A 21,621-nucleotide genomic window follows, 5' to 3' on the forward strand; every position below is an offset into this window, starting at 1 on the left:
TGCGTAGGAATTTTTTTGAAATTACTGCGTTCCCCAACAGTAGCATCCGAGCCTAGGTTTTATGTGTTGATGTTATATGCACGAGTAGAACACAAGTGAGTTGTGGGCGATATAAGTCATACTGCTTACCAGCATGTCATACTTTGGTTCGGCGGTATTGTTGGACGAAGCGGCCCGGACCGACATTACGCGTACGCTTACGCGAGACCGGTTCTCCCGACGTGCTTTGCACAAAGGTGGCTAGCGGGTGACAGTTTCTCCAACTTTAGTTGAACCGAGTGTGGCTACGCCCGGTCCTTGCGAAGGTTAAAACAACACCAACTTGACAAACTATCGTTGTGGTTTTGATGCGTAGGTAAGATTGGTTCTTGCTTAAGCCCGTAGCAGCCACGTAAAACTTGCAACAACAAAGTAGAGGATGTCTAACTTGTTTTTGCAGGGCATGTTGTGATGTGATATGGTCAAGACATGATGCTAAATTTTATTGTATGAGATGATCATGTTTTGTAACCGAGTTATCGGCAACTGGCAGGAGCCATATGGTTGTCGCTTTATTGTATGCAATGCAATCGCGCTGTAATGCTTTACTTTATCACTAAGCGGTAGCGATAGTCGTGGAAGCATAAGATTGGCGAGACGACAACGATGCTACGATGGAGATCAAGGTGTCGCGCCGGTGATGATGGTGATCATGACGGTGCTTCGGAGATGGAGATCACAAGCACAAGATGATGATGGCCATATCATATCACTTATATTGATTGCATGTGATGTTTATCTTTTATGCATCTTATCTTGCTTTGATTGACGGTAGCATTATAAGATGATCTCTCACTAATTATCAAGAAGTGTTCTCCCTGAGTATGCACCGTTGCGAAAGTTCTTCATGCTGAGACACCACGTGATGATCGGGTGTGATAGGTTCTACGTTCAAATACAACGGGTACAAAACAGTTGCACACGCGGAATACTCAGGTTATACTTGACGAGCCAAGCATATACAGATATGGCCTCGGAACACGGAGACCGAAAGGTCGAGCGTGAATCATATAGTAGATATGATCAACATAGCGATGTTCACCAATGAAACTACTCCATCTCATGTGATGATCGGACATGGTTTAGTTGATTTGGATCACGTAATCACTTAGAGGATTAGAGGGATGTCTATCTAAGTGGGAGTTCTTAAGTAATATGATTAATTGAACTTTAATTTATCATGAACTTAGGCCTGGTAGTATTAGCATATCCATGTTATAGATCAATAGCTTGCGTTTAGCTCCCTGTTTTATTTTTGATATGTTCCTAGAGAAAACTAAGTTGAAAGATGTTAGTAGCAATGATGCGGATTGGATCCGTGATCTGAGGTTTATCCTCATTGCTGCACAGAAGAATTATGTTTTTGATGCACCGCTAGGTGACAAACCTATTGCAGGAGCAGATGCAGATGTTATGAACATTTGGCTAGCTCAATATGATGACTACTTGATAGTTTAGTGCACCATGCTTAAACGGTTTAGAATCGGGACTTCAAAGACGTTTTGAACGTCATGGACCATATGAGATGTTCCAGGAGTTGAAGTTAATATTTCAAGCAAATACCCGAGTTGAGAGATATGAAGTCTCCAACAAGTTCTATAGCTAAAAGATGGAGGAGAATAGCTCAAGCAGTGAGCATGTGCTCAGATTGTCTGGGTACTACAATCGCTTGAATCAAGTGGGAGTTAATCTTCCAGATAAAATAGTGATTGACAGAATTCTCTAATCAGCATCACCAAGTTACTAGAACTTCATGATGAACTATAATATGCAAGGGATAATGGAAACACTTCCAAGCTCTTCGTGATGCTGAAATCAACGAAGGTAGAAATCAAGAAAAGCATCAAGTGTTGATGGTAAACAAAACCACTAGTTTCAAGTAAAGGGACAAAGGGAAGAAGGGGAACTTCAAGAAGAACAGCAAGCAAGTTGCTGCTCAAGTGAAGAAGCCCAAGTCTGATTCTAAGCCTGAGACTAAGTGCTTCTACTGCAAAGGGACTGTTCACTGGAAGCAGAACTACCCCAAGTGATTGGCGGATAAGAAGGATGGCAAAGTGAACATAAGTATATTTGATATACATGTTATTGATGTGTACTTTACTAGTGTTTATAGCAACCCCTCAGTAATAGATACTAGTTTAGTTGCTAAGATTAGTAACTCGAAACGGGAGTTGCAGAATAAACAGAGACTAGTTAAGGGTGAAGTGACGATGTGTGTTGGAAGTGGTTCCAAGATTGATATGATCATCATCGCACACTCCCTATACTTTTGGGATTAGTGTTGAACCTAAATAAGTGTTATTTGGTGTTTGCGTTGAGCATGAATATGATTTGATCATGTTTATTGTAATACGGTTATTCATTTAAGTAAGAGAATAAATTGTTGTTTTGTTTACATGAATAAAACCTTATATGGTTACACACCCAATGAAAATAGTTCGTTGGATCTCGGTCGTAGTAATACACATAATCATAATATTGAAACCAAAAGATGCAAAGTTAATAATGATAGTGCAACTTATTTGTGGCACTGCTGTTTAGGTCATATTGGTGTAAAGCGCATGAAGAAACTCCATGCTGATGGGCTTTTGGAATCACTTGATTATGAATCAGTTGATGCTTGCGAACCATGCCTCATGGGCAAGATTACTACAACTCCGTTCTTCGGAACAATGGAGCGAGCAACAAATTTGTTGGAAATCATACATACTGATGTATGTGGTCCGATGAATATTGAGACTCGCGACAGGTATCATTATTTTCTGATCTTCACAGATGATTTGAGCAGATATGAGTATATCTACTTGATGAAACATAAGTCTGAAACATTTGAAAAGTTCAAAGCATTTCAGAGTGAAGTGGAAAATCATCGTAACAAGAAAATAAAGTTTCTACGATCTGATCGTGGAGAAGAGTATTTGAGTTATGAGTTTGGTCTTCAGTTAAAACAATGTGAAATAGTTTCACTACTCACGCCACCTGGAACACCACAGCATAATGGTGTGTCCGAACGTCATAACCGTACTTTATTAGATATGGTGCGACCTATGATGTCTCTTACCGATCTACCACTATCGTTTTGGGGTTATGCATTAAAGACAACTGCATTCACGTTTAAAAGGGCACCATCTAAGTCCGTTGAGACGACACAATCTGAACTGTGGTTTGGCAAGAAACCAAAGTTGTCATTTCTTAAAGTTTGGGATTGTGATGCTTATATGAAAAAGTTTCATCCTGATAAGCTCAAACCCAAATCAGAGAAATATGTCTTCATAGGATACCCAAAGGAGACTATTGGGTACACCTTCTATCACAGATCCGAAGGCAAGACATTCGTTGCTAAGAATGGATCCTTTCCAGAGAAGGAGTTTCTCTCGAAAGAAGTGAGTGGGAGGAAAGTAGAAAACTTGATAAGGTAATTGTACCATCTCCCTTATTGGAAAGTAGTTCATCACAGAAATCTGTTCTTGTGACTACTACACCAATTAGTGAGGAAGCTAATGATGATGATCATGTAACTTCAGATCAAGTTACTACCGAATCTCGTAGGTAAACCAGAGTAAGATCCGCACCAGAGTGGTACGGTAATCCTGTTCTGGAAGTCATGTTACTAGACCATGACGAACTTGCGAACTATGAAGAAGCAATGGTGAGCCCAGATTCCGCAAAATGGCTTGAGGCCATGAAATCTGAGATGGGATCCATGTATGAGCACAAAGTATGGACTTTGGTTGACTTGCCCAATGATCGGCAAGCCATAGAAAATAAATGGATCTTCAAGAGGAAGACGGACGCTGATAGTAGTGTTACTATCTACAAGCTAGAATTGTCGCAAAAAGGTTTTCGACAAAGTTCAAGGTGTTGACTACGATGAGATTTTCTCACTCGTATCAATGCTTAAAAGTCTGTCCAAATCATGTTAGCAATTGCCGCATTTTATGAAATCTGGCAAATGGATAACAAAACTGCAATCCTTAATGGATTTCTTAAAGAAATAGTTGTATATGATGCAACCAGAAGGTTTTGTCAATTCTAAAGGTGCTAACAAAATAAGCACGCTCCAGCGATCCATCTCTGGACTGGTGCAAGCATCTCGGAGTTGGAATAAACGCTTTGATAGTATGATCAAAACATATAGATTTATACAGACTTGCGGTGAAGCCTGTATTTACAAGAAAGTGAGTGGGAGCACTACAACATTTCTGATAAGTATATGTGAATGACATATTGTTGATCGGAAATAATGTAGAATTATTCTGCAAAGCATAAAGGAGTGTTTGAAAGGAGTTTTTCAAAGAAAGACCTCGGTGAAACTGCTTACATATTGAGCATCAAGATCTATAGAGATAGATCAAGACGCTTGATAAGTTTTTTTCAATGAGTACATACCTTGACAAGATTTTGTAGTTCAAAATGGAACAATCATAGAAAGGGTTCTTACCTGTGTTACAAGGTATGAAATTGAGTAAGACTCAAAGCCCGACCACGGCAGAAGATAGAAAGAGAATGAAAGTCATTCCCTATGCCTTAGCCATAGGTTCTGTAAAGTATGCCATGCTGTGTACCAGATCTATTGTATACCCTACACTTTTTGGCAAGGGAGTACAATAGTGATCTAGGAGTAGATCACTGGACAGCGGTCAAAATTATCCTTAGTGGAATAAGGATATGTTTCTCGATTATGGAGGTGACAAAAGGTTCGTCGTAAAGAGTTACATCGATGCAAGTTTTGACACTGATCTAGATAACTTTAAGTCTCAATCTGGATACATATTGAAAGTGGGAGCAATTAGCTAGAGTAGCTCCGTGCAGAGCATTGTTGACATAGATATTTGCAAAATACATATGGATATGAATATGGCAGACCCGTTGACTAAAATTCTCTCACAAGCAAAACATGATCACACCTTAGTACTCTTTGGGTGTTAATCACATAGCGATGTGAACTAGATTACTGAATCTAGTAAACCCTTTGGGTGTTGGTCACATGGCGATGTGAACTATGGGTGTTAATCACATGATGATGTGAACTATCGATGTTAATCACATGGTGATGTAATCTAGATTATTGACTCTAGTGCAAGTGGGAGACTGAAGGAAATATGCCCTAGAGGCAATAATAAAGTTATTATTTATTTCCTTATATCATGATAAAAGTTTATTATTCATGCTAGAATTGTATTAACCGGAAACATAATACATGTGTGAATACATAGACAAACAGAGTGTCACTAGTATGCCTCTACTTGACTAGCTCGTTAATCAAAGATGGTTATGTTTCCTAACCATGGACAAAGAGTTGTCATTTGATTAACGGGATCACATCATTAGTTGAATGATCTGATTGACATGACCCATTCCATTAGCTTAGCACCCGATCGTTTAGTATGTTGCTATTGCTTTCTTCATGACTTATACATGTTCCTATGACTATGAGATTATGCAACTCCCGTTTGCCGGAGGAACACTTTGTGTGCTACCAAACGTCACAACGTAAATGGGTGATTATAAAGGTACTCTACAGGTGTCTCCAAAGGTACATGTTGGGTTGGCGTATTTCGAGATTAGGATTTGTCACTCCGATTGTTGGAGAGGTATCTCTGGGCCCTCTCGGTAATGCACATCACATAAGCCTTGCAAGCATTGCAACTAATGAGTTAGTTGCGAGATGATGTATTACAGAATGAGTAAAGAGACTTGCCGGTAACGAGATTGAACTAGGTATTGAGATACCGACGATCGAATCTCGGGCAAGTAACATACCGATGACAAAGGGAACAACGTATGTTGTTATGCGGTCTGACCGATAAAGATCTTCGTAGAATATGTAGGAGCCAATATGAGCATCCAGGTTCCGCTGTTGGTTATTGACCGGAGACGTGTCTCGGTCATGTCTACATTATTCTCGAACCCGTAGGGTCCACACGCTTAAGGTTTCGATGACAGTTATATTATGAGTTTATGAGTTTTGATGTACCGAAGTTAGTTCAGAGTCCCGGATGTGATCATGGACATGACGAGGAGTCTCGAAATGGTCGAGACATAAAGATTGATATATTGGACGGCTATATTCGGACACCGGAAGTGTTCCGGGGAAGTTTCGGATAAAACTGGAGCACCGGGGGGTTACCGGAACCCCCCGGGGGGTTAATGGGCCTCATGGGCCTAAAGTGGAGAAGAGGAGGGGCTGCCAGGGCAGGCCGCGCGCCCCCTCTCCCCCTAGTCCGAATTGGACAAGGAGGGAGGGGCGGCGCCCCCCTCTCCTCTCTCCCTTCCTTCCTCCTCTCCTAATTGGACAAAGAAAGGGAGGGGAGTCCTACTCCCGATAGGAGTAGGACTCCTCCTGTGCGCCTCCTACTAGGGCCGGCCGCACCCCCCCTTGGATCCTTTATATACGGAGGCAAGAGGCACCCCATAGATACAAGTTGATCCACGTGATCATATTCTTAGCCGTGTGCGGTGCCCCCTTCCACCATAGTCCTCGATAATATTGTAGTAGTGCTTAGGCGAAGCCCTGCGACGGTAGTACATCAAGATCGTCACCACGCCGTCGTGCTGACGGAACTCTTCCCCGACACTTTGCTGGATCGGAGTCCGGGGATCGTCATCGAGCTGAACGTGTGCTAGAACTCGGAGGTGCCATAGTTTCGGTGCTTGATCGGTCGAGCCGTGGAGACGTACGACTACATCAACCAAGTTAACGCTTCCGTTGTCGATCTACAAGGGTACGTAGATCACACTCTTCCCCTCTCGTTGCTATGCATCACCATGATCTTGCGTGTGCGTAGGAAATTTTTTGAAATTACTGCGTTCCCCAACAGCATATTGAGATCCGGTATCACTTCATTCGGGATCACATTAGGCGAGGAGAGATCGAGCTCAACTATGTCAACACTCATGATAACCTTGCAGATATCTTCACGAAGGCCTTGGATGAAGCAAGATTTCGCGAGTTAAGGCATGAGCTAAATATCATTGATTCAAGCAATGTTGCTTGAACCCTTGCACACCCCACCATACTCAACGTGTTGTCCTGTTTAGATGTAGGCATGGACATAGGGGGAGTGATGTTCTCTCAATGAACTCTCCTTCCCCCCATTATGCATAAATTGATCAAGTCTTTCACATTAGCCATGTTTGATGGTACTTGTGCTTCAAAGACGAGTTTTGGTCATGGACCCAAGGATAATTCTTCGCGGTGCCATACCAATTGACTCAAACATATGTGGCTACGGCCACCGCCCTCTCTTTGGAGAGGTGGTGTCTCGTGGTTGTTTTGTTTGTCGTGTACCTTTTTGGCTTTGTGTGTAGCATGGTCTTGTGGTGTCATGTTGGCTCGGAGTGTTTGTGCAAATACCCCGTTTTTCGTGTGCTCGAAACGTGCATCTTCATGAGCCCACGGTACTACCGCGTCTGGCCGTGGTACTACCGCTTTGGGAGGCATGGTACTACCGTGCCACAGCACGGTACTACCGCTCAGGTGCGGTACTTCGGAAGTACCGCGCCAGGCGGTACTACCGCGTTGGGGCACGGTACTACCGCGCCGTCGAGAGAGCGTGGGGGTTATGACTTGGGCAGGGGAGTTCCAACTCCCCATACCCATTCATTTGTCTCTCTCCCCACGTCTCTCTCTCTCTCGCTCGCTCAAGAACGGCGCCGGAGGCCCTCGCCGGATCTCCGTCTCCGGCCACTCTCCTCGGATTCTGACCGGTGGGATCGTTCCCCACCACTTCCTCTTGCCATGGACCAAGGTTTTTCCCCAAATCCCTCTTTTTCTTGGTTGTTCTCTTGCTTCTAGGTTTTTGGGGAGAAACTTGTTCTTGAGATTTTAGGCCAAATCTATGCAAGAGTAGGATGTAGGAGACTCGTGATGCATAGGAATCATACTTGATTTGCTGTCTTGTGGTAGCTTTGTCCAACCATAGTACCGCCGCGGTTTCGCGGGCTTTTCTCAGATTTGAACGTGTTCAGATCTAACGTGGTGCGGTACTACCGTGTCTGATGTGCGGTACTACCGCTCTTGCGGTACTACCGCCCGTCAGGTGCGGTACTACCGTGCTAGCTTGTGCGGTACTACCGCTCAGCAGACGCGGTACTACCGCGCTAGCTGAGGCGCTAAGGTCGTACTACCGCTCCTAGACCCGGTACTACCGTGACCTTGCACGGTACTACCGCGTCTAAGACCAGTACTACTATCTTAGCTTCGCATCACTTGGCAGTACTACCGTAGGGATCAAATCTCTCTCTAGGCATTTATCATGTGTGCTTTCTACTTGTTTCTCTTGCTTTGTTGTGGTCTTTGCATTAATCCCTCTTGGTGGTTGTGGGTGTTTTGCGTTTTTGTGTCTCAGGTGGTGGCTCTCGCCGTTCCAATCCCAGTCGTGACACTGGCTCCAAGCGTCTGCGCAACCCCCAAGATGAAGCCCCAGAGGGCTCCAATGCCCCAAGCGCAATGTCAAGACCACTGCCAGCAAGCAAAAGGAACCTGCTAAGGGCATGGACGAGATTTCTGTCTCAGAGTATGTCGAACGCCGGAGGATCAATCCCTATGTGACTCCTCGGGCTGTGCTCAGAGGCACCGAGATGTTCTGGAACAAGCAACAGGTTCTCATCTATCTGGATGTGATCAAGAGCAAGCAGAATACCTTCGTGGATGTCAAGTGGATAGACATGCATCACATGCGGAAGGACAAGTTTCGTGACTATTTTGGAGAGGCTCTGGACTTGGTGGAGCAGTTTGCTATTGAGCCGGTGATCTCCTTTCACCTTGACTATGACCCTGAGCTCATCTGTCAGTTCTTTGCCTCAGTGTACTTTCATCCCGGGGAGGAGCGGAGGATGACCTGGATGACCAACAGTCGTCAGCTGTCTGCTACATGGAAAGAGTTCATGGATCTGCTGCACATTCCTGATGACGGGCTTCACACCCCCGTTGGTGTTCGCCCCCATGCCAACTCTGAGTCTGCCAACAAGAACCTGCTTCCGCCTTTCCTTGTTGAGAAGGTGCTCCCTAATGGCAATTCAACTTGGGTGTTGAACTCCTTTCTGGATATCATGCATCGCATCTTCCGCAACACTCTGTTCCCACGCATTGGCGACAAGGACAAGGTCCATGCATATCTAGTGGACATGTTGCTCCTGTGTGCAGAGGCACGTTCTTCTCAGACTCAGCCACTTGATGTCTCAGACATCATGTGGTGTGAGCTTCGGTTTGCAGTGTTCACTCGCAAGGTACCTATCTATGGACCGTACCTGTTTCGGCATCTCTCCACCACTTGGGAGAAGATGTACCCTGGTGATGAGTTCCTTGCTCCAGACTGGATTCGCCATGAGTCCATCAGCCTCCGCGTCAAGCCCAACTGGGCCAACACCACTACCCATGCTAAGGCCTCTTCTGCTAGGAGGGTTGCTGGTGAGGAGGAGGCTGCTGCTGAGAATGTTGCTGAGGACCGTGCTGCTAGGTCCACCACTCCTTCGTTTGAGCCATCATGGGACAAAAAGCTAAAGGACAAGATGAAGACTCTCTTCTGCATGCAGGCAAAGGGATAGTACAGGGCTCACATGGCAGACAAGGAGAGTCGCCGCCGTGACAAGAAGGTTATGAGGCTCTTTGGAGAGGATGTGTCTGGCGGGTCTGAGGACGTCATCACACCTGAGGCTGCCTGGATGTCAAAGCAGGGATACAAGTGGACCAGTTCAGAGGATGACTTCGAGAAGACTATCCCCGCCGTTGAGTCTAACGAGGAGCACGAGGAGCAGTGGGACGACTTCTCTGCCTGAGCCACCCCGTGTGTGTAGGTGTCCTCTCTGCCTTTTTGGCGTCTCGATGCCAAAGGGGGAGAGAGTGTAGGGATTTGCGTTGTGTTGTGCTTGGTGCGTTTATTTGCTTTGTCTTTTGGACCTCGTTTGTGCTTGTTTGCTCTTGTTTGGTTTGTGCTTTCGAGACCTTTCCTCATATGGTGTAAGACATATGCACTTTATCTATCGTAGTTAACCTATGTTTGTGCTATCTTGTCTAGTGATAGATATGCCTTGTCTCTATAATATAGGGGGAGCTTTGATCCTAGTATTCATGTGCCATGCAGTCCAAAGCACTCATCCAGGTGGCACACATCTAGGGGGAGCCCGTCTATATTCTAGAGAGGAGGGGTTTGCATTTACTTAATATTATTTTCCTTGTGCAAATCCCGTATTGTCATCAATCCACCAAAAAGGGGGAGATTGTAAGGGCATATTTATCCCTAAGTGTTTTGGTGATTGATGACAACGCATTTGCGGACTAATCGTGTGCCTTGAGTATTTCAGACACTTCATTGCTAGGAACAAGACGGTTGGGTGCCCCTCGAAGACTGATGGAGACGACGTCTTTTCTACGTTTCTTTTTGGTGGATTTGAGTCGTAGGAAAGCCGTACTATTAAGAGGGGGTCCGCGTTGGAAAGGTTTGGGTGGAATCATCACATACACGTCTCCTTCTTGTCCCCTCCTTTTTTCCTTGGAGCTTCCTCCGGTTTCCTGCCTCCCTTGTCTGGCTGCTGTGGTTGGTCGCGGTAGTACTGCTCCCAGGAAAGCGGTAGTACCGTAGGCATCCGCGGTAGTACCGCGCGGTGGCGCAGTAGTACCGCAGGTGCCCACGGTAGTACCGCTCCCCTGGAGCCGCACTACCGCTGCCCACCAGGCTAGTGCCGCCCCTTCGCGGTAGTAGGGGCAGATGTAATTTTTTACATCCGCACCTACCGCGGTAGTACCTTTTTGCCGCGCGGTAGTACCGCGCTATGCAGTCAGGCAGTAGTACCGCCCCTCGGCGGTACTACTGTGTCGGGTTTTTGCTACTTCCGTTTCTTTGCGGAAGTAGGCACGGAAGTTTCCTCCCCCCTGGCTGGGGTTTTTTGCCTCGCGGTAGTACCGCATGGGGAGCGCGGTAGTACCACGCTTGCGGAAGTACCGCCCCCAGTTCCTGCGTGTCTGTTTTTCTTTTCTGTCGCTGGGGTTGCGGCAGTACCGTGGGATGGTACGGTAGCACCGCACAGCCGTGCGGTAGTACCGCGCGGCCTTGCGGTAGTACCGCTGGCCAGGCGCGATAGTACCGCTAGCCGCGGGCTTGTTGGTGGGTAACGGTTGGATCTTTATCCCACACTATTTAAGGGTCCCCTTCTTCCTCGTTGACCAACCTCTTCCATCCCCAAGCTCCATTATTGCTCTAAGCTCCATTTTCGCCTGATCTCACTCCCTAGCCGACCAAATTTGTTGATTTGCTCAGGAGTGGTTGAGAAGGCCTCGATCTACACTTCCACCAAGAGATATTTGATTCCCCCCACTAATCCCTTGCGGATCTTGTTACTCTTGGGTGTTTGAGCATCCTAGACGGTTGAGGTCACCGCGAAGCCATAGTCCATTGTGGTGAAGCTTCGTGGTGTCGTTGGGAGCCTCCAATTGAGTTGTGGAGATTGCCCCAACCTAGTTTGTAAAGGTTCGGTCGCCACCTCCAAGGGCACCAATAGTGGAATCACGGCATCTTGCATTGTGTGAGGGCGTGAGGAGAATACGGTGGCCCTAGTGGCTTCTTGGGGAGCATTGTGCCTCCACACCGCTCTAACGGAGACGTACTTCCTCTCAAAGGGAAGGAACTTCAGCAACACATCCTCGTCTCCACCGTCTCCACTCTTGGTTATCTCGTGCCTTTACTTGTGCAAGCTTATTTGTTTCATATATCTTGCTTGCTTGTGTTCCTATCCTTGTTGCATCATATAGGTTTCTCACCTAGTTGCATATCTAGATAACCTATTTTGATGCAAAGTTTAAATTGTTAAAGAAAAGCTAAAAAGTGTTAGTTGCCTATTCACCCCCCCCTCTAGTCAACCATATCGATCCTTTCAGAGCCCATGTGCTTTTATTTTGAGAAGGTTATTGATTCCGACTTGACAAATTATGAAGATTTCGTTGAATCAATTATAGTGCAGTACCAGCCATGTTATTTGGAAGTTGCGCATGTTCACTACTATGATGAAGTTCTGAAAACGTTTCCAGAAATAAAATCAGACCAAGAGTTGATGTATATGTTTGAGAAACATGCTAAGTCAAAGATGGCGCAGATGTTCATTGTATATTGGGAACCCTCTGAACCATATGAGCCTATCATTGAGTATTATGGAGACAACAAAGCCAGCTGCAACTGCATATATAAGGAAGTGGCACAATAGGTTGTGGTCTATGAGTCAATTCTCAACTATATGCAAGGTAGACTATGTAACCAACAACCTGGCTGAGAGCTTTAACAATTGGATTAAGCACCACAAGTCCTTGAACTTGGATGACCTCTTTGATAAGGCGAGACAATTGATTATGATATTGTGGAACCGAAGGAGAAAAGTAGAAAAGGAGTTAGATGGTTTGATTCTGCCCCACATAATTAAGAAGCTGAATGCAATGACCAGGGAATTAAACTTGGAGGTGGTAGAAAGCTCCGAAGAAGTGGCTGAAGTAACTGCATTAGGTGGTAGTGGCTTTAGGTTTGTGGTCAACTTGCAAGAGGGGACATGTTCTTGTCGACAATGGCAAGTTTCTGGCCATCCTTGCAAACATACTCTTGCATTCATCACGTCACTTAGCAATGCACACATACGACACTATGTGGACTTGTATTTCTCCGTTGACAAATATAGAGCAGCTTATGCCCAACTAATTCTAGCTATGCCAGACAAGACCCAATGACCTAAATCTGACCATGGATTCTTCATGCATCCACCACTATTGAAGGCCACGGCTGGTAGGCGTAAAACTGAGAGGTACAAAGGTTGCAGTGAGAAGAAAAGGAAAAGTGGTCAACACTTATGTCCTATTTGTAAGGAATATGGGCATCATTGGCACAGATGTAAGAAGGGAAATCCAGAGGACATTGCTGCAATGATGGCTGTGAGGTACTCCCTCCATTCCGAATTACTTGTCGCAGGTATGGATGTATCTATATGTATTTTAGTTCTAGATACATCCATTTTTGCAACGAGTAATTTGGAACGGAGGGAGTAGTATAGATTTACTCATTTTTGCATTATTCTTCCAACTATACATGTTCAATACTTTCCTATCTCTTGTTTGTAGAGAACCACCAAAGAAAAGGACAAAGACAACCAAAACAGCTGAGTTATCCATTGTGCCTTGTGAAGATGGAGTACCAACAAGAATGTGTTTTCCCCCAAGGTTCGTAATTTTACACTTGTGCTCATAAATACATGAAAACAATGTTTGAATTGTAAGTACCTTTCTGCTCACCATAATAGCAAAAGCTTGGAAACTACAACCAAAAAAGGGGGAAACATGTTAACTCTAGTGCTGGAGCATAAAAAAGGTGATTACAACTAGTTCAGATTTTGAGATTTAGTTAAATTAAAACTGGTTCTGTATTCTTATTGCTTTCTTCTCACCATAGCAAAAGCTTGAAGAATACAAACAAAAAGGGAAAAGGGGGGAAATCTGGATCGGTTCGATCCAAGAGGTATTGTTTCTCTTTTTAGTTGACATGTTATGAATATTTGTTTGTTTTCAATTGCTAAAAACTACTGCTGCCTTACATGCCTAAGTGCAGATCAAGAACTGGCTCAAAACAGCCGGAGCCAATTTCCATTGAGTTTCCTATGCATGGCGATGAAACAAATGTTCATGTGAAGGTTAGGGGCAAGAGTAAGGAGTGCAGTGAAAAGATTCCTATGGTGCCACAAGACAGCCCAGCAATGTGCACAAGAAGCAAAAAATTTAACTCTGCAAGTCCTTCAATGAGCACAAGAAGCAAAAGGCGGCTCAGTTTGTGATTCTCATGTTTTCCTTAATGTCATGGTTACTTTTGGATGTCCTTTTGTGCTGCTCATGTGATGTACTTGTGGACCTGACCTCATGTGTGAAACAGTATGTGATGCATGCCAACTAGTACTGATGTATGTGGTGAATGTGAACCTAAATGTGATGTATGTGTGAACATGGCTGCTTCTAGTTGTTGTTCATGTTGTGATGCATATTGTGTGTATATATGTGTGTGTGTGTGTGTGTGTGTGTGTGTGTGTGTGTGTGTGTGTGTGTGTGTGTGTGAATTGTATGAGATATGGGATCAAATTACAGGGGAGATTTTGCCAAATTTTCATTTTTTTGAATTAAAGTGAGAGGACAATTTTTTGGATTGAAATCAGATCATTGACCAAGTTATGGGGTCTCAATTGATCATTTAACATGACCAAATATGTAACATAAGTGTATATATTGTCATGTACAGATTTTTGCTCACTTTATGCACCAGGGGTAAAAAGGTATTTTCACATCTGTCTTTAACACCGTTAGTGAACAAAATGCACTAGAGTGTCATATTGGGAAAGAAATTTAGTGCATGTGTCAAACAAGGAAGAAAATTTTCTTCAAGGCCAAATAGGGAACCACATTTTAAGGTAGTGTCAAATAAGGAATTCTCTAAACTATGAATGGCCTGCGGAGGGATAGTTGTGCAACGCCGACGGCCGAACATCACATGTAGTTGTTGGATCGGGGGAAAGTGGTGTCGCATAAGTGACTTCGATGGCGGTACTACTCGAACACCTAGTCTCGAGCTCCGAGGTGAAAAGCCTAGATATGACTCGAGTTGGTTATACCTGACAATGGTGGTGTTTTTTACTACAATGTTACCTTGTTATGACTTTGCCATTTGTTGAAGTGTTTTGTGTGTATGTGTGCAGGTATTGGCTATGCGCATTCTAGCTACGTAAAGGTTGATGCCTGCTCATTGTGTTTGTATCTTGTTATGCTTCATTTTGAGCCAATGAAACTCACATTTGTTGTAAATTGTCAAGGCGAGCACTTTCTAATTACTAGAGGTACGCATGGACACATAATACGTCACCAAGTTTCATGTGCCATTTCTCTGCGAAAAAAAGGAAAAAGAGCTTCATAAGCCATGTGGGCCAAGTTGTCAGCGAATGTTGGGACGGACCCGCTTAGTTGTCCCCCCGATGCATGTGTAGATCGGCGCTCCATGCATATGCATGCATGCTTTGTGCGCACGACACGAGCCAAGAACGAGAGCCCACGGGATCATGTGCGGGAAGAAGCAGGGGACCGGTGTAATAGCGTCAAGCAACAAACTGCTAATCCCCGCTAATCCCCAGTAGAGACCTTAGTATTCTACTCCAGTTCCGTCGATGCCCGGGCAATTTGAGTGGAGAAGACACCAGAGGAACAAGGAATTTGCAGGCGCCGAGGAGTAATTAAGTAGCGAATGGAATTTGTGTTAATTCCGCGGTTGCGCATAGTAAATTGATCCCGAGGGAATTAGGGATCTGTCCGTTAGTTTAGTACCCGGCCCCGTAGATAGCTTTCCTTCACTGGCACTCTTTTTTCTCCCGTTCGAGGACAGGGATTAGTTATTTGTGTCTGTGCCTACGCGTATGTACTCCTCTCCTACAGTTGTACACTGAATGCCAAGGCTTGTACTCTTGCCCTTGAATTCATGGAGTGCTTCATTTTCCCAGTTGCCAGTCCGGCCCGGCAGTCAGAAAATTAAGTTGAATTGATCAAACTTCCAAAATGACAGATTTTACAAGCAAGCGTTCGTAGGGTCCAACGGTTGCTTTCGGATGGAGATTGCGCACAAGCATGGGTTTTTACAAAGACACTTTAGTGTCAACATTTTTAAGCATTGATTGAAGACAATGGAACATGATTGATGGATGCTGCCGGCTGCTGCTTGCACGAACATACTCAAAGTACTATTTGAAGTTTTTTTAGACGAATTAGAAACTACTACTCTCTAGTTGTTGTTTTTTGAGAACTAGTTAACGGGCGGCACTATTGGCATCTGGCAACCAGTCATAGCCTGTGGAAATTGCCAGCCATGCTTGTGCATTATTGTACATAAAATATAGTGCACGTACGCACGAAATTTAGTTATGTTGGTACAACAACAGTAGTTAAGGCCATCTTGGCAGCTTCGATAACGTAAACGGGAACATCCGTCAAGATATATACTGTAGAATGTTACTAGCATACTATACAGGCATGCTAGTATATACGTACTATACGTGTGCGTGCAGACGAGCTACGTAGCTTTGCAAGCAAGCCAAGTAGTTACTGAACGCAACACGAGGCCCGATCAGCACCAGTAGGTCTCCCCGCACATGCACGCACGGAGACGGGAGGCGACAGCCGTAGCTTGGCGTGGGGCTTGTTTTTTGCGCGCCTACGTACGTACGTACGTACGCGCGTGTCTCACGTTTCACCGCCCACTCATGTACGCATATCATGTGCATGCGTGTATGCCAAGATTACCGCATGCGATGCGAGTCCGCTCCGTGTTTTCTCCGTCGATCGGCCGATCGCTCTCACGCTCACGCACGGCCGGCATCCATCGTGCTCGTGCGTGCCTCCGGACTCGTGACAAGATCGAGGAACGCGAGGTGCAACTTCCTGCTCTCACTTGGTTGGACTAGACAGCTGGCTTTGCTTGCTTCCCATGAACCACTATGTAAATGGGTCGATCGTGACAAGATTCGCCTCTCATGCTAATCGTGCGTTTAGAGAAAAAAAGTAGTGGTACTACAATTAAGGATGCAGCTTCGATCTTTCCGTCGGACTCGTACGGGGAAAACTACACCTCCTTAATTATTGAGAGTTGTATAGATATGTATGCTCCGGGAGTCCATTTCAACGGTGTGGAGTACTGTTTCATTTTGTCACCGGTCGTGTCAGTTTGCCGTAGCCATCGATCGGCTCGTGCTAATCAAGAGTCAAGGATTTTCTCCTAATTTCCGATCCAGACCAGATGATCTGTTCCGGGGGACAATCCAACGATCATTTTCATTGAATTTCTGCCACTTTACAAAGACATCTTACTGTTTGACTCGGCATGCATATATACGTGGCCGCGCGACGGCTGATCTTACGTCCGAGGAGAACACTGAAGCGAAATTCAGCTTGGCGTTAATATATGCAAGTGTGACAGTAGTAGCTTGGACCAAGCATCTTCGCGACCTTGCGCCTTCATTTGTTAATCGGCGGCTTCGACTTCAATATTTGTTCTCAGTACTACCATATATAGGTACGGTTGACAGGGAGTGCTGGACAGGAACTTGGACATTATTATTGTAGACGGGAAAGATTGCAATACAACAGATGTTGTATTGATGGGGTGCTGATGCACGTATATATAATTATAAGGGAAGGCTTCTATCTTAACTATACAAGACTAGGACATGGGTCACAACTCCAATATACATGCAACACAAGATACAACTCAACACACACACACACCCCCCCCCCCCCTCGCGCGTGCAGTCGAAGCGTCACCAGAGACACAGAGACTGGACCGAAACTCCTCGAAGACGGAAGTAGGCAATCCCTTAGTCATCACATCAGCAAACTGTTGCGACGTCGGCACGTGAAGAACCCGAACACGGCCAAGGGCAACCTGCTCGCGCATGAAGTGAATATCGAGCTCAATATGCTTCGTACGTCGATGGTGCACCGGGTTGGCGGAGAGGTAGACCGCGCTGACGTTGTCGCAGTAGACAAGAGTGGCCTTAGAGCATCTCCAACCGCGCCCCCAGGAAGGCCTCCCCAGGCGATTTTCTCGCGCCGACGCCGAAAAAACGGCCCAGTCGCGCCCCCAGGAGCCCGATTTTCGCCGGCCCGGGCCGAAAATAGCGCCGGCGGACCCAGGCCGAACCCGGCGCGCGGGGGGCGCCCGGGGGCGCCGGGGCGAGCTGTTTTGGCGCGAAAAAGCCGCGGGCCAGCCGCGTCAGCGACACGGCGCCTCGTCTTCCCCCAACGACCTCGGTTCCCGCGGGGAATCAATGACAAGGCTGCCGCCGGTCAGCCTTGCCATTGATTCCTCACGGGCGGCGCGTCACGGGACGGCGCGCCGACGCCTCCCCTCCCTCGCACACGTTCACACGGGCGCGGCGCGGCTATATAGCCGGTGGCCTCACTCGCTTGTGCCCAGACCAATCCCGCCCCTCGCCGCCGCCCAGCCCCTCCCTCTACCTCTCCCGAGCGCCGCCGCCCAGCCCCTCCCTCTCCCTCTCTACCTCCCCCGAGCCCGTCGCCATGGCAGAGCGTTTCCCCGGAGACGAGGCGGCGGCCAACGGCTTCGACCGCCTTTCGCTGCGCGAACAGGAGTCCTGGCTCCTGTTCCAGGCGAACATCCCGGCGCCGGCGGACATGCGCGCCGGGCCGACGGGGTGGAGACTCAGCGACGGGGGAGTGCCTGTTCCCCCATTGCCCGACGCCGTGGCCAAGCCCAAATACTTCGCCGAGGAGGTCGAGGTCGTACGCGCCTCCCTCACCGACGTCCAGCTCTCCCTCCCCCAGTACGTCGCCGACAACCACGCGCCGGCGGTCGGCGGCTAGAAGAACAGCGAGGGGCGCCACCTTTGGTGGGGCGTCCCCGGCCGCACACTCGAGGGCGTGCTGACGTACCTCGAGGGCGGCAACGACCCGCCGCTGGCCTACCCGGCGAGGGTGGCCGCCCCGGCGCACCACCGACGCGCCGGGCCATGGGCACCAGTTTCTTGTTTAGATTAGTTATCTATTTTGCTATGTAATGAAAATCCGCGAACATGTCTAATATATGCCCAAGTTTGCCGAAATTTATCGTGTTTAGCCGAACTTCGCCGAACTGTGCCGATATTTGCTATACAAATTTTATTTTTAAACGCGCCTGGGGGCGGCCCTGGGGCCGGCGGCTAGGGACCAACTCGCCCCCAGGCCTAATTTTTGCGTCGGCTCACCCCAGGCGGCGATTTTAGGCGCCCCTGGGGGGCCAACGGCTGGAGATGCTCTTATGAACATCACAAAGCAACTCCTGGAGCAGCTGACGGAGCCAAGAGCACTCGGCCACGGCATTAGCCACGGCGCGATACTCTGCCTCGGCGCTGGAGCGGGAGACCGTGGGCTGGTAGGGGCGCCGAGGAACGCATGGTGGCCCGCAGGGCGGGGACCAAGAAGACCTGGTGCGGGGGCCCGCGGGACGGGCATGTGATAGGTATGGACAATGCCTGTCCACGGGTTCTGCCTGGCGGCCCACGGGGGGGGGCGGCTGCTGGTAGCGAGGCCCCCCCTGCGCCCGGTGCCTGCTGTTGTTGTGGCTGTTGCTGGCGGCGGCCCCCACCGCCCCGCCGGCCCCCGCCACCTTGCGACTGCTGGGGAGGCGCGGGCGGTGCGGGCGGCAGTGGGTAGTAGCCGACCGGCGCGGGCCGACGAGGCGCGACCGGAGGAGCAGGGCCACCGCGGGTGGTGCCGGCGGCGAGGGCGGTGTGTTGGACCCGTTGTTTCAGCTTCATCATCCGGCGCTCCTCAAGTTTGAGGTACCCGACGATGCGTCGAAAAGTGGGTTGCGGCAGCAGGGTGAGGTTGGACGCCGCGTTGCCGAAGTCCTCGTTAAGACCGGCGGTGAGGGTGCTCAGCATGAGGTTGTCAGAGACCTTGGCGCCGATGTCACGAAGCTCATCGGCGAGCATCTTGAGCCTCATGCGGTACTCGTCGATGGTGGAGTTGTCCTGGTGACTGCCGAAGAACTCATGCTCCAAGAAAACAGGGTACTGAAGTTTGTTGTCGGTGAAGAGCGCGTTGATCTTGGCCCACACGTCGCAGGCGTCGTCGTCCTCGGCGACGACCGTGTGGAAGATGTCCTTAGAGACCGTCTGGTAGAACCAACGGATGATCGTGGCCTCGATAGCGGACCACCTCGGATCGCCACACATGTATGCGTTGTCCACGGAACCGTCGATGTGCTCGGTGAGATAGTGCTCGCGGAAGATGAGGTTGAAGTAGGTCTTCCACGCGTAGTACGACGTGCTAGAGCTATCGAGACGGATAGGGACCCGGGCCTCAATGTTGAGGTCACGGATGACGGCGACGGAGGGCTCGGGGCCGGCGAATGATACGTCTTCAACGTATCTATAATTTTTGATTGCTCCATGCTATATTATCTACTGTTTTGGACTATATTGGGCTTTATTTTCCACTTTTATATTATTTTTGGGACTAACCTATTAACCGGAGGCCCTGCCCAGAATTGCTGTTTTTTTTTTTTGCCTATTTCAGTGTTTCGGAGAAACAGAATATCAAACGGAGTCCAAACGGAATGAAACCTCCGGAAACGTGATTTTCTCATCAGATAAGATCCAGGAGACTTGGACCCTCCGTCAAGAAAGCCACGAGGCGGTCACGAGGGTGGAGGGCGCGTCCCCCTAGGGCGCGCCCCCTGCCTCGTGGGCCCCTCGAAGCTCCACCGACATACTTCTTCCTCCTATATATACCTACGTACCCCCAAACGATCGGGCACGGAGCCAAAAACATAATTCCACCGCCGCAACTTTCTGTATCCATGAGATCCCATCTTGGGGCCTATTCCGGAGCTCCACCGGAGGGGGCATCGATCACGGAGGGCTTCTACATCATCATCCAAGCCCCTCCGATGAAGTGTGAGTAGTTTACTTCAGACCTACGGGTCCATAGTTAGTAGCTAGATGGCTTCTTCTCTCTTTTTGGATCTCAATACAATGTTCTCCCCCTCTCTTGTGGAGATCTATTCGATGTAATCTTCTTTTTGCGGTGTGTTTGTTGAGACCGATGAATTGTGGGTTTATGATCAAGTCTATCTATGAATAATATTTGAATCTTCTCTGAATTCTTTTATGTATGATTGGTTATCTTTGCAAGTCTCTTCGAATTATCAATTTGGTTTGGCCTACTAGATTGGTTGTTCTTGCCATGGGAGAAGTGCTTAGCTTTGGGTTCGATCTTGCGGTGTCATTTCCCAGTGACAGAAGGGGCAGCAAGGCACATATTGTATTGTTGCCATCGAGGATAACAAGATGTTTTTTTATCATATTGCATGAAACTATCCCTCTACATCATGTCATCTTGCTTAAGGCGTTACTCTGTTTTTAACTTAATAATCTAGATGCATGCTGGATAGCGGTCGATGAGTGGAGTAATAGTAGTAGATACAGGCAGGAGTCGGTCTACTTGTCTCGGACGTGATGCCTATATACATGATCATACCTAGATATTCTCATAACTATGCTCAATTCTGTCAATTGCTCAACAGTAATTTGTTCACCCACCATAGAATACTTATGCTCTTGAGAGAAGCCACTAGTGAAACCTATGGCCCCCGGGTCTCTTTCTCATCATATCAATCTCCATCAGTTTATTATTGCTTTGCTTTTACTTTTTACTTTGCATCCCTATACCAAAAATACCAAAAATATTATTTATCATCTCTATCAGATCTCACTTTCGTAAGTGACCGTGAAGGGATTGGCAACCCCTAAGCGTGTTGGTTGCGTTGAGCTATTGTTTTTGTGTAGGTACGAGGGACTCGCGCGTAGCCTCCTACTGGATTGATACCTTGGTTCTCAAAAACAAAGGGAAATACTTACGCTACTTTGCTGCATCATCATCTCCTCTTCGGGGAAATGCAACGCAGTGCTCAAGAGGTAGCAGCAAACGGGTTCGACGAGCGGGTGGTGGAGGATCCTGGGGAAGACATGGCGGCGCGGCTAGGTTTTTTTTTGCTTTAGTGGAGGAAGGAGACGGGGAGCCGC

At 47.4% G+C, this 21,621-nt stretch overlaps 1 protein-coding gene across 1 annotated transcript in view; it reads left to right on the forward strand.

The window, feature by feature from the left end:
* LOC147985458 (uncharacterized) overlaps positions 1-12,237 on the forward strand; it is a 30,319-nt gene extending 18,082 nt beyond the window's left edge. The window contains exon 3 of the mRNA XM_087541585.1: positions 11,917-12,237. Within this exon, the coding sequence (XP_087397711.1) occupies positions 11,917-12,237 (321 nt within the window). The remainder of the gene's footprint in view (positions 1-11,916) is intronic.
* Positions 12,238-21,621: the final 9,384 nt, after the last annotated feature.

The sequence above is a fragment of the Triticum urartu genome, chromosome 2A (assembly GCF_056163025.1).
Source record: "Triticum urartu cultivar PI428250 chromosome 2A, HENAU_Tu73, whole genome shotgun sequence".
In the NCBI taxonomy this organism is placed as follows: Eukaryota; Viridiplantae; Streptophyta; class Magnoliopsida; order Poales; family Poaceae; genus Triticum; species Triticum urartu.